Raw genomic sequence first — 12,771 nt, forward strand, 5'->3', positions numbered from 1 at the left:
CGCAAGGTAAACGTCGGAATTTTTTTAGTGTACGTCTCTATTCGCTCAATATGGTCATTAATGATAATATGTAAGTTCACTATAGCAAAAACTCACAGGGTCCCTGTGAGTCTTCTTCCATCTGCTTCTGTGAGCTTCTGCCATCTTCTTCTTTTCCTTCTCAGTCGATGTGTCGATCCTCCCCCGCCTCCCTCCGAAAGCCTTCTGCACGTAACGTGGTTTTGCATTGCCTCCAGGATCGGAGGCATTGCAAGCTTTCTGCACCTCACCTGGTTTTCCACTGCCTTCGACCAAGCGACGATGTCATGTGATGACGTCGTTATGTGACGTCATTGCGTGACGATGAGGCATCCAAGGATTTCGCCTTAATATTCACTATACCGGACCCACCATATTCACAGCCGCTGTTAGCTGCGCGATTCCTGACAGGATCTGGAGTTACGAGACGTGTGGCGATGACGCGAGGAAGGGCGCGTAAGAAGTGCAGATGACGATTATCGTTAATAATATCTGGGGTTTAACGTCCCTAAACCACGATATGATTATGAGAGACGCCGTAGTGGAATGGTCCGGAAATTTCGACCACCTGGGGTTCTTTAACTTGCACCTAAATCTAAGTACATACGGGCCTCAAACATTTTCGCCTCCATCGAATATGCAGCCGCCGCGGCCGGGATTCGATCCCGCGACCTTCGGGTCAGCAGTCGAGCGCCATAACCTTTAGTCCACCGTGGCGGGGCGACGATTATCATTGTGTGACAGAGAGACGCCCCAGTTACACCCTTTCTTTTAAGGGAGTACATTCTGTTTCCTTTCCGCGTTCTTTTTTCCACGGCGACTAAACGGACAGCGACGCGACATGCATCTGGGTCGGCCATCGCAAGTGCAATCGCTCGCGAACGCTCACTCACTCATTGATACAGGAGAAACTAGATAGGAAGCCTCGGGCGTAGGAAGAAAACAAACAAACAAAAACGCGGTGCCGACAAACAATGGAGGGCGATCGATCTGCGAAACTGTTATGTGTGCATACCTTCGTACTGCACCGCTGGAGGCGCATTATTACCAAGAGTCGCTGCTGTGTAGCCTGTACACGCATGGGCCGATATGTACGATCGAAGTGTTCGCGTACGTAAGTACGTAACGTGTCGCCACCACGAAACAGTTGCGCCGCGCTGCCGCCGACGGGTTGTTATCACTGCCAGCTGTCATTAGGGACGGCGACACGGCAAAGACAATGGCGGGGTGATAATTGGTTGTTGTTGTTGTTGTTGTTGTTCCTCAGACACTTGGCGCAACCCACTTAGGGGGATAGGCCATGAATTGGTTTGGCCGGGTCTCAGTTGCGTAAAGGACGAAGCGATATCGACCACGCAGCGGCATTCTGCGCTGCGGTCGTCTTAGAAAAAGAGAATACACGGCCGGGTGTGACAAAAGTACAATTGTCAAACAAACTTTCCTTTCTCGTGATTTCGAAACAGTTGCATGGGGCGGGATTCCAGCCAGCAGGCACGGTTCGGATTTCCCGCGCTGTGGCCGAAATTTTAGGAACAGATTTATTTGTGTGTTTGTTCTCATTTAAATACACTTTGAATGCTTCACGGTGTAATGGAAGGGAGATAAAGTGCGTGTATATAGTATATGCGATACCGTAAAATCCCGAGCAAGCGCCCCCCCCCCCCTACGGTTACAGATAATCAGGCAAGATTCGGAGGGGGGGGGGATTGCTCGGTCACGGATCAAAATTCAAGAGGGCGGCGGAAGAGCCGCGCGTACTTCCAATGAAATGCGTTTTTCCATAGGCGTGTATTCACTGTCATTAAGGGCACATCCTTATATGCGGAAGGTGGGCAGCTGGTTCCGTTATTCGGATGTCTTCGGGATCATGAATCAGACACCAAATGTGGGTGACAAAAAAAAAAAAAGGAACTTCACGCTTTAATTTCTGGGGTTCTACGTGCCAAAACCTCGATATCCGTATGAGGCACGCCGTAGCCGGGAAGTCCGGATTATAGTTTTGCGTCCATCTGGTGTTCTTTCACGTGCACCAAGTGGCGTTCTCGCATTTCGGGACACAAGGCACATTGCGTCCTGTAACGTGTCCTACAGACCATCTGGCGACCACCTCGGTCGTGCATCTGCGAAAGTCCCAGTTGGGAATGGGCCCTTAGCGTTACAGACACCGTATACCCTTATGCCATCCGATTGATTCGCAGTAACCGGCTCTGCATGGAGTGTCTCTTTACGTATAAACGTACAGTTCTCTTTCCGAGCTCTCGGGCGTCTGTAGCCCTCTCGTAAGCACCGCTTTCCAAAAGCGTCACTGGGGAACAAAAGCACGGGGTCCGTGCAGCTGGCAGTTCCTATATAGAGGCAACGTTAGTCGGATGAAGACACCACTCAAAAAGGAACGCGGTGACGGAACGTATGGAATACTACCGCGGAAACGTTTAGCGTCGTCGCACGGAGTTCTTCCCACCAGCCTTGCAGCTCGCCGCTTATTTTCTTTTTCTTTTTTTTGCATTGTGCGAAACGGGTCGGTCGGTTCCTCGAGGGGTGTTGTCCTGCGTCCTCTTCGTCAATCCATGGGACCAAAAAGGGGGGCGGGGCCACACATGGCGACGCGTAGTCGAATGTGCCATTTTGTTCCCGCTGGCATGCGCGCGCGCGCGCACGCGCGCGCGCACGCACGCACGCACGCACGCACGCACGCACACACACACACACACACACACACACACACACACACACACACACCACACACACACACACACCTAACAGACTGCGCAGCAGGACAAGACACAAGGAAGGAAGAGACAGACGATCCCGTACCAACTTACCCAACTTTCAACGCTAGCTACACACGCACCAACAAACACACGAAAATACACACACCAACACACACACACAAAAGGAACAACCGCTGCTCCGCCTGGCGGCAGAGTGAAGCAAATGGCGGTCGTGTACGCCGCGCCGCGTGCGTCTGCATGCATGGAGGAAAAACTGTATGACCGTCACGGGTCATGCGACGGCTCGTCTCCGTTCGTTCGTTTCGCTCTTTTTCTTTTTTTGTTGCGGTGTTGGTGGACACGTCGTTCGCGGTTTGTTTCTCCGACGAGCGGCGGCAGCGCGGATGATTCCGCGCTCGCTTTTTTCCTGATTTAGCAGTCCGCCCCGGCCTGCCGGTTGAAGGAACTATAAATAATTGCGCCGATGCTCGTTTAGTCGCTGTAGCTCTATCCTCTAGCGTCGTCGTTAAACGGCTGCTGGAAGGAAGATATGTCGTCTCTTGTGTGAACGGTAACCCGTGCCTGTATAGACGTATATATGTATATACACGCCTACCGCACGGCACGCAGTTCCGCGACTTCTGTCGGGTTCCCGCCGCACAGCGAAATGAGTCGGTGGGAACGTACACGGGGTAAGGGATTGTTGCACGTGGTTGACTGGTCGTGCTTCGGATATGAGGGAAATGTGGCGTAGAGTTTTAAACGTGCAGTTTTATGTTTGTACTCAACATTTTATCGTTTCTTTTCGCACCATTCTGCATGGCCGGGAGCAGACAAACTTGTCGTAATATTTTATTTTATTTTGATTTTATAAACTGTATCGGGTTACGTAAGGGGGGGGGGGAGAAGCGCGAACAGCCCGGCGCGCTGTTTTCATCACTCTCTCACCTTGGTGGTAGTAAAAAGAAAGATACTAGATGGTCCTTGATTGTGTCATGGATGATTCTGAATGATGGTCTTTTATCACCATCCAGGCCAAGGACGTAGCCAGAAATGTTTTACGGGGGAGGGGGGGGGGGCGGGTTTCAACCATACTTTATATATGTTCGTGCGTGCGTTTGTATGTATGCGTGTATATATGCGCAAGCAAAACTGAAAATCGTCGGGGAGGGGGGGGGGTTGGAACTCCCTCAACCCCCCCCCCTGGCTACGCCCCTGATCCAGGCTACAACCGCTTGAAAATAAATGTCAAACAGCAGAGAATGTAGATGGCGCGTGTTCGCGTCTCTTCTCCATCCCCGCTGTTCGTTGTCTGGCGATCGAACTTTCGACAACCGCGCACAAGACATGTCGCCACGCTTTCCTATTGCTTGGTCGATCTCTTGCTTGACCTGCTTTTGTTTAATGCTTGCAGGCATGTTTGGCATGACTGCTGCGCATGTGTGCTTTTCGTATGCATACTTATACTCATGTACACACTGACGAATATTCGATTGAAGTTGTGAATTTTCCCCTGTCTAACCTCAGAGGCGGGCCCGTCTGGTCTCGATGCGCGATCTGGTTCCCGAGGACAGCAGCAGCGGAAGCAGCAGCAGCGACGACGAAGAGAGCAGCAGTATGATGAAGCACCATCTCCAGCAGCAGCCCGACCACCAGGGGCCCTGCGAGAACTACATGACGCACAACTGCGTCACCATCATCCCCGTCGAGTATCCTCGCTCCGACAGCTCGCCGCTCTCAGGTACGCAGTTTTCGAGACCCGACAGTAACTTTTTAAAAATTTTTTAGTGCCAGAACGCACAGTCTAGCTAGTAGAATCAGCGAAATCGGGCCCGGCAGGGAATTTGGGGGGGGAGTCACGCATATTTACAAAATCCCAGAGGGGATTATGACCGCACCCGGGAAGCCCTCGTTTGAAATCTGCACAAAAGGGAGACACTTGAGCGCGTAGATGTGTTCGGCGAACGTCGCATTTTCTTGGTATCCCTAGCGGCCGATGCCGTCAGTACTGAGGCGGTAAATAGGTAAAGCCCTTTAAGTGAACCGGGCTGTGTTGAATTCTGGGGATTTCTGGCTACTCAGTCCGGCGATTCTGACGACTCTATGCACTTCACAGATGGAAACTTAGAAAACGTCTAATAGAACGTTTTGCAAACAGACCCACAACTTTCTAATTTGAATTTTCTGCCCAGCTTCGTTGCTTCACACATTGGTTAACAATCTTTCCTAATTAGGCAATTAAGCAGAACACAAAAAATAGTGTGATTTCCTCCTTGCAATAGTCAGCCACATGGTCGGGTCGTCGTAGAGGGCGTCGGCATATATCTAAACACTGGCCAGATTTAGCTTGAGCACCCTGTTTATATAGTTATAACTGCCAAATATTATAGATGCTTGGAAGTTAGGTATACGCATGTGCACTTACACTTCCTAGGAATTGTTATAGCACATAGCTGCCCCGTCCACGCGTATGAAATTAAGGGGGGGGGGGAGTAGACTACATGGCCTATATGGACTTGTCTTTGTAACTAACCTAATTTTTTTTTCTTTTCTCGATAAGTTTGCGCTCGAACCATAGCCGCTCAGAACTCAATCGTATATGATTCTGCTTGTCCTTTTTTTTTTCTAAGCCGTTTTCTAATCGTTACGCCGTGAAAGGTTTCGGGGCGACCACGATTGTTTCACTCCACCGGTTAGGTTTAGAGTTTATAATTCAGACGCCTCGATAGCGCCGTGTCCTAGACAACCTAGTTTGGAGCAATCGCTTGTCTATACGACTGACGCAACTGATTGTCCTCCCCTCTTTCCACAATTGAGGGTCTTACCCGTCCCACAGCGCCATACAAACATAAAAAAAAGAACGCAATGGCTCCCGCGGAGCGACAATTAAGAACCACGCGCGTCGGCGCCATTTTCTGGCGATTGCACCGTCACGGTGTCCCGCTGGCGTTCGTGTAGCCCGACTTCACGCTCGGCCCACTTCGAAGTATGTATAGACGTCTGGGCAGCGCACTTACGTGGGCAGGGCCGTAAGCCTCGTCGTGGCGGTGTGTATGTGTGTCTTGCATTCTGGCGTTAATGGTCCTAGCGCGCGCGCGCGTGCGCAGTCGGCGGCCATCGCCATTTCGGTCGCCGCTCGTTGTGCGAGCCCTCGCCTCGCTTCTCGAATTCGTGCGCTGCAGGTAGTCGTCGCCGGCGATTGTCAACGCGCTCGCTTCGCGGTGCGCTATTAACCTGCAGCAGCGTGCCGCGCGCGTACCCTAGTTCCATAGAGTGTCGCCGCGGGAAGCAGAGAGAAAGGATATGTGGGCGGAGTGGCGCTTCACGAAGAGGCGGCGCCGTTGTTCTCTGCCACGTGCGCTCCGAAAGAGTGTAGTCCATCTGTGCCGGCCTACAGTCTGTTCGTGCGGTTGTGATGCCGCAGCGGGACAGCTGGCGCTGTCGTCGAGTGTTAGTGAGCAGTCAGCTGCAGTAACTGCTATTGGTAGCTTGCACGTGACGTCATATGGAAGCGGGTACTTAACGTACTGGTGCTCCAACATGGCGGCTTAGATGACGTCAAGGCAGCATAATCTCGTGGAGGTTCAGTGTGGTAACTACACCGCTTTAACAGTTCTTCGCCTCTGTGCGTGAATAACAAAAGAAGCTTGTGATGCACTGTTAACACTAACTTTGCATCTCACCATGCTCGTGCTCCAAAGTGGCTGCAGCTCAGCATCAAATATGTCGTTTTCTCCCCACGCTACAAGCGCACGTCCCGGAGTCTTTTGGCCGATAAGTTCAAGGTTGTTTCGAAAACGGAGTGCGTGGTACTCCATTCTGCCAGGGTGGTTGGGAGTATTCCGAGGTGGGGGCATTGGAGGACGGAAGGTGCTGACGGGCTGCTGTGTATATGTGCATATATGTGTGGGAAAGATGGACATGCGTGTGCGGTGTATTGATGATCACTAGGCAAGAGGGGTGGTTGAAACTTTTGTGTAGATGCCCGGTCTCTCACCCCACTAGGGGCATAGCCACAAATTTTTTTCGTGGGGAAAGGGGTTCAACCACCCTTTATGTATGTTCATGTTGCGTTTCTACGTGTGCATGTATATTTGCTCATGCAAAATTCAGAACTATCTGGGGGGAGCCAAGGCTGAACCCCTGAACCGCCTCCCCCCCCCCCTTCTGGCTAAGCCAATGCCTCCCACCTTTATTACCTCCATCCCTGCGCGAAACTAAAATACGCAAGAATTCCAAGGTGGAGTTCCTTTTGATTTATCCTGAATGTTGCTATTCGAGGGTCTGGCAGTACGTTTGTCACGTGCCTAAAGTGTATGCATCCCTCGTAGTGGTTGCTTTACGGGAAATGAGTGCATTGGCACTAGCGCTTGAATCTAAACATTTGCGTGTCCGGTACTTTTGCCACGTCGTGCTGCATTGTTTCCGCCCGCGCGCGCGCATGCACACACAGCTTGCACCCTGCGCGGGGGACCGGCAGCGGTGGGCGGCGACAAGCGGGGCGACTACGCCACGCTGGACCACCGCCACCATCATCACCACCACCACCACAGCGCACCGTCGCCGTACGCGGTGTCCGTGCCGGCGCTCGCCACGACCACCACGACACGGCGCCAGCTGCCGACACCGACGCACCACCACCATAACCAGTACCACCCACACCCGGCCACCAATGCAAGCCACCACCACTTGCAGCAGCAGCAGCAACAGCCAGCAGTGGCCCACCACCACGGACACCACAACCACGTTCGCCAACAACAGTGTTACCAGTTGCCACCACTCACCACGGTGGGTCACGGCCACGACGACACGCCCCCGGGCTGGCGAATCCTGCCCACACCGGCGGCAGCCCGGGACCATCTGGTGCCCCCGCCGGCTCCGGCTCCGACGCCAAACTTGGCCCCACCAATGGCTCCGGCTCCCCAGCAGCGGCCGGTGACGCCTCCTCCCGCACCGGTGCCACCGCCAAGTAATTGCCTCCTCAGTCACGTGACCGAGCAAACGTGCTTTTGAATGGCATGCCCACCCGTGCTTGCTCGGAACACTCGCACGGCTGTTGTTATGGCCTTTTTGCGGCACCGGATGCAGATTCGTGTTTGACTGTCACCTGCATGACAGGGGTTGCACGCACCAACTCCACTTACCTTGTGCCAGAGCATCCATTGTACCCTGGTTCATTCGGCTTACTAAAAGCAGTCGCACCCGTTAGGGTGTATATTTATTACAGCAATATTTGTCATCCAGCTTGCTTGAGTTTCGTTTCTTCGAAACTGCGCTCGCTATACTGTCCAATTAAGAACATCATATTGTGCTTGTAACGTGCATACCGTTTGTGAGTTGAAAGCACTGGCCACACAGCATTAGAATACAAAAAGGCAAGCGAGGTAAAGGACAGTTATTATGTCTGACAAAGATACACCCCAAAGTATGTAGGGTGTGGTACTTCAGGGACCATTGGGCCTTTTGTGAAAAGGTTTACAGCATTGTTGGGTTTTACTGTTGCCACAAACAAACAAGAACAAACTGAAGCTCTACCCAAGGTTGAGCAATCCATATGAGCTAGTACTGACTCTCTGAAAGCTCTAAGCACTGCCAGAACCCATGCACTCCATGTACTCAAGTATTCTACATATATGTGTGTGTGTTGAATGTTTTCACCACTCCCGTTTCATCGTTGCAGCTGTGTTCGTATTCCATATTTGAAAGAAGCTTAAGCACTGTTGATGGCAGAGTTATCTGTGGCTTTAATTACGAATAGCCTGCATTCTGTCTTTAACTGTCATGTTGTTGTCATGGTTTGGCAGTTACAGGATAAAGTAACAACATCCTGTCCATGCGTGGTGGCAGAGTCTTTATGCTAATGTTCTGATTAGAAATAAGCATTATCTTGTACAGTAATTATTCTTTTCAACAATGTGTTAACTGATTCGAGCATTCTAAATGTTCTAATGCTGTTGAAGAACAGAAGCATAACAAGGTGCTAACAAGGGCTGCCATTTAAACAAAAAGTAAGAAATGGCTGAACGTAATTTTTTATGTCAGCATAACGTTGGTGCATGTCTATATAGCAGTTTGCATTGCAGAAGCTTGACTCAACAGAGGAATGCAGTTCCTCTGCATAATAAACATGATATTCATTATTGTAATAGCGTTAAACTAGAAAGAGAAAACTTTAATGCGGCACTTTGTATTTTTCAATTGTGAACTTGGCACATTGTCAAAATTGCTGCATGACTCTTTTAAATGCTAGCCAACTGTATTATTTCAACATATTCACTACCTGCATGGTCTTCATTTATACCATTACCTAAGCAAGAACAAAAGGTTCACAGTTTATTTGAAGTGCATGCATGTATTTTCATTAAGTTTGTCTGTCTGGAACACAGCCTCCTAATGAGAGAGCTGTCGTAGAAAGGGTTTTGCTTTTGAGTCACAATTCCGTAACCATGAGCAAGTATGCACGTTTACCCCTTCTCTGACGTGGTTATTTCACTGCCACTAATCCTGTGTTGTTGTTCGACTCGTTCTTGCTGCATTATTTGGGAACACATTAGCTTTTGCACAAGCGTGCATGCATTTTCCATATGTACACGGTGCTGCTTCAGAATGCGAGCCCTATTCAAATGGCTCTGTTTGCTAATCAGTCAATCTTTTTTCTCAATTTTACGTAGAAGTGTCGCTATGTTGTGTGTTCTGTTTGGAGCACCTTGCGGATGCAGTGCCCGCCTGCTTCATGTAGAATAATCTAGAGGTGCACCTTGGCTGCAGTGATGGCAAAGCAAATGCTTTGACTTTTCATTGGTAGGAACAGATGCACCGCCTGTTGCCCGGATGTCAAAGGTGCTTGCATCCTCTGTTCCCTGCCTCTGGCTGAAGGCATTTAACCTTCATAGTTCAAATGGCATCAGCGTTTCTTTTACCGTGAACATAGCTTATTTGTCGCGGCATCGTCACGGGTTACATGTGCCTCGGCTCGGTGTGGCATCTTGGCAGACAACTTCTCTTGCTTGCTTCTGCAAAACACTCAACCCTCATTGTAACAAAGTTGCATATGAAGCTAAAATTCCGTTATATCCGAAAATTTGTTATAAACGCATATTTGCAACACTGCAATGATGACAAGGCTGATCTCAATTTACTTCGTTATAACCGGTAATTCGTTATATCCGTATTCGTTACATTGAGGTTTGGCCGTAATTGAAGTTGAATAAGAGAGGTAGGTATTGCATCCAAATGTGACATTAGTGTACGCGTTCGCAGAACGATGTCTGGTGTGACATATGACAGGAAAGAATTGGCAGCGTTGTTGGAAGAGCTGTTTGCAAAGGGCTCGCAGTGTGTACACTCCTTCTCACCAGTTCGACGCAGTGCGCTGAAAGCTATGGTTCACGTCAGCCAATCAGAAGAAAAGAGCGACGACGCGTCTGATCACTGCATCTGATCAGTTAGATGCCAACGGAATGGTAGTTACGGAAAAAGTGTTTGCCTGCGATAGTTGAGCCATCATCTGGAACGCCCTTTACTGGCTAGCTGATGCAAGCCCTAGCTTTCACTCCACTGCAAGTATTTGGTGAGATTGAGTACAAGATTGCACACGTTCCACACCTGCACCCATGTTACTACTGTTGCTATGGCATGCCTTGGCTTAGCTCACTAAAGCAATGTTTTTTATATGACTCTTGTTATAGAACTGTATGTGAATCATTTTTAGGTTGAAACTTGCTTGTGTGTCACTGCGTATTTTCTATTTTTGTCGTTCAATGTCAGTATTGGCTGCTCTATAAAGAACTCTTTTTTTTTTGTTGAGAATGCATTTTGCCTTGGCTTTTTTGAAACCCTTTCGCTGCTCGATGATGTTGTCTATCGCGCTTGTTTTTAAACACGAGCACTAATATAGCGCTAATAATTTGCCACTTCCTGACGTGTCTTTAATAGCCCAAGGAGGCGACCTGTGATACTTCGAAAAGATACGTTATTGTTGTTGTGTGTTTGTTCAGAATAGCACTACCCTTTATGATCATTGCTTGCTTTGCATGGTGCATTGTTTTTAGCTCATCATTGTGAAGCTTTTTTTTAACTTGTACCTACGCATAACCATTGTTGAATGGAAATTCTCTAGAGAGGTCCTGTGAATATCAGAGCATGTTTCATTTGATTTTATTTTTTGCCCTTGCATGATGTTGCATTACATAGCATGGACCCCTGCACCTGTTACTATTGTTTCGCTTTTATTGGCAATAAAATGACGTGAATTGCACAAAGCTGTATTGCTGATTTTTTTGTTTATTTGGTGTAATGACAGCTTAGCGAAATGATGGGCACTGATTAAACGCATTTGCCATTTAAATTCAAGTTTAGCTCACTTCTTCGATGCCCCTGACAAATAGATGGCCTAATAGCTGTCGATATGAAGGCGTTTGTTCTTTGAGCTGTATGTTAAATCACACCACACGGGTTACTTTCGCATATACAATTTGCAGCATGCTGCATGATTTCTTTTTTTTTGGGGGGGTTACAGCACGGCATCTTCATTTAAGCGAGTAGCCAATCATTGAAATGCAGTACTAAAAATTGGTAACTAGGCTCATTAGAAGAGTAATTGTAGTTCTTTATGAGACAGCAGGTCAGTTTAGTGTTATGCCATCTTGCACCTGCTATGACTTAATTGCCCACGTTACTGGCTATGTAACTGAGCGTTATCATCATTGAATATTTCCCTAATTCCTCCCACATCTGTCGAAGCAGTGGTAGCTTTTGTTGCTTAAGCTCATAAATCAGAATAGTAGTATATTGTTGAATCTATGTTAAGGCTGCCATGGCTTGCAAAGTGTTTAGGAAATGCAGTACCTGAAGAACTGCAGGCAGCACTAAAAATAAGATGCTTTGGACAGGCTTTTGATGGTGACGGGGAGGCCTGTGACTGTGATAATAAGCGACTTTCAGTCTATTGTTACTGCGTACTGTAACTTTTTCTCTTACTGTGAAAAACTAACGAGTGAACAGATTCGCTGAAGTACTGAAGTTGGGAAGCAATCGAGTGCGTCGCATTTTTCACTTACAACCGTGACAGTGAGACATCCTATAATCGAGGAAATGCGGTAGACAGCCATAAAAGGTTTCGTTGACAACTCGGTTATTGTACGGAGACTTAACAAAGGCAGTGTTGCCGTTATAATGGCACATAGTCAAAGCTAACGAGCAGTAGCCACATTCAGTCGACGTTAGTCATCATTCAACAAAAAAAAGCTTACAGACATTCGCCAATATTTAGACATTACGAGCCAACATTAGCAGTCATTTAGCCATCTTTAGACAACATTCTAAGTTCTGGTAATATGCAAGTAAATTCAGTTAAATTTAGTAAGAAATATTAATTCTTTCCTGTTCAAGAATGTTGGTAGAATATTCCTGGAAACACATTGTTTTCAGCAACATCTGTATTGTTCTGTGTTTAATAAACCAGACCGAACAGTTCGATGGCAACCATGTACATGCAATAATATGTTTTTACCTACAGAGCTAGGGCTTCACAAGTTTAAATAAGTTGTGGAAAGAGCGGTTACGTCATATGGTGCACATGTAAGCAAAGCAGTGTGAACCTAAACTATTTCTTTAAAATGGCACACGTCATTAGAAATTTCTAGATGAAGGTTAAAAGTGTTTGCTGATGCCCTCCTGCATGCGATGTGTTCCCTCCGTTCCTCGCTGCCTGCATCCCCGGCCTCCCTCCTGTTTTGTTATCGCGCGACCTTTGAACTTCGACACGGTGGTGGCCTTCCAGAGCAAGAGATGTGCGTGTACCTCATGAACAAGGTGTGCCTCTGCGTCGAGGTCGGCAACGTCCAGCTGGCGACAGCCCATGAGATCATCGACATCATCGCGGAGGACGACACCGAGATCAACTTCCCGGCACAAGTCAAGGACGTGTTCGCCCTCTGGATGACCTCCCCGTTGCTCGGTGGGTGTTGCTGTGAGGTTGTTTTGTGAATGGTTCATGAGTGGTTGTGTTTGTTCGTCTATCAATTACTCACTGCGATGTTGA

The 12,771-nt window shown here is 48.5% G+C and overlaps 1 protein-coding gene across 4 annotated transcripts in view; it reads left to right on the top strand.

Moving 5' to 3' along the window:
- LOC119373467 (putative FERM domain-containing protein FRMD8P1) overlaps window positions 1–12,771 on the top strand; it is a 77,469-nt gene that overhangs the window by 44,041 nt on the left and 20,657 nt on the right. For 3 of the 4 annotated variants that reach the window (XM_037643496.2, XM_037643497.2, XM_037643498.2), the window contains exons 2-4: window positions 4,257–4,470; window positions 7,183–7,698; window positions 12,511–12,687. In XM_037643496.2, coding sequence (XP_037499424.1) covers window positions 4,257–4,470; window positions 7,183–7,698; window positions 12,511–12,687 — 907 coding nt within the window. The remainder of the gene's footprint in view (window positions 1–4,256; window positions 4,471–7,182; window positions 7,699–12,510; window positions 12,688–12,771) is intronic. The other variant, XM_037643499.2, reaches the window with a different exon arrangement.

The sequence above is a fragment of the Rhipicephalus sanguineus genome, chromosome 11 (assembly GCF_013339695.2).
Source record: "Rhipicephalus sanguineus isolate Rsan-2018 chromosome 11, BIME_Rsan_1.4, whole genome shotgun sequence".
In the NCBI taxonomy this organism is placed as follows: Eukaryota; Metazoa; Arthropoda; class Arachnida; order Ixodida; family Ixodidae; genus Rhipicephalus; species Rhipicephalus sanguineus.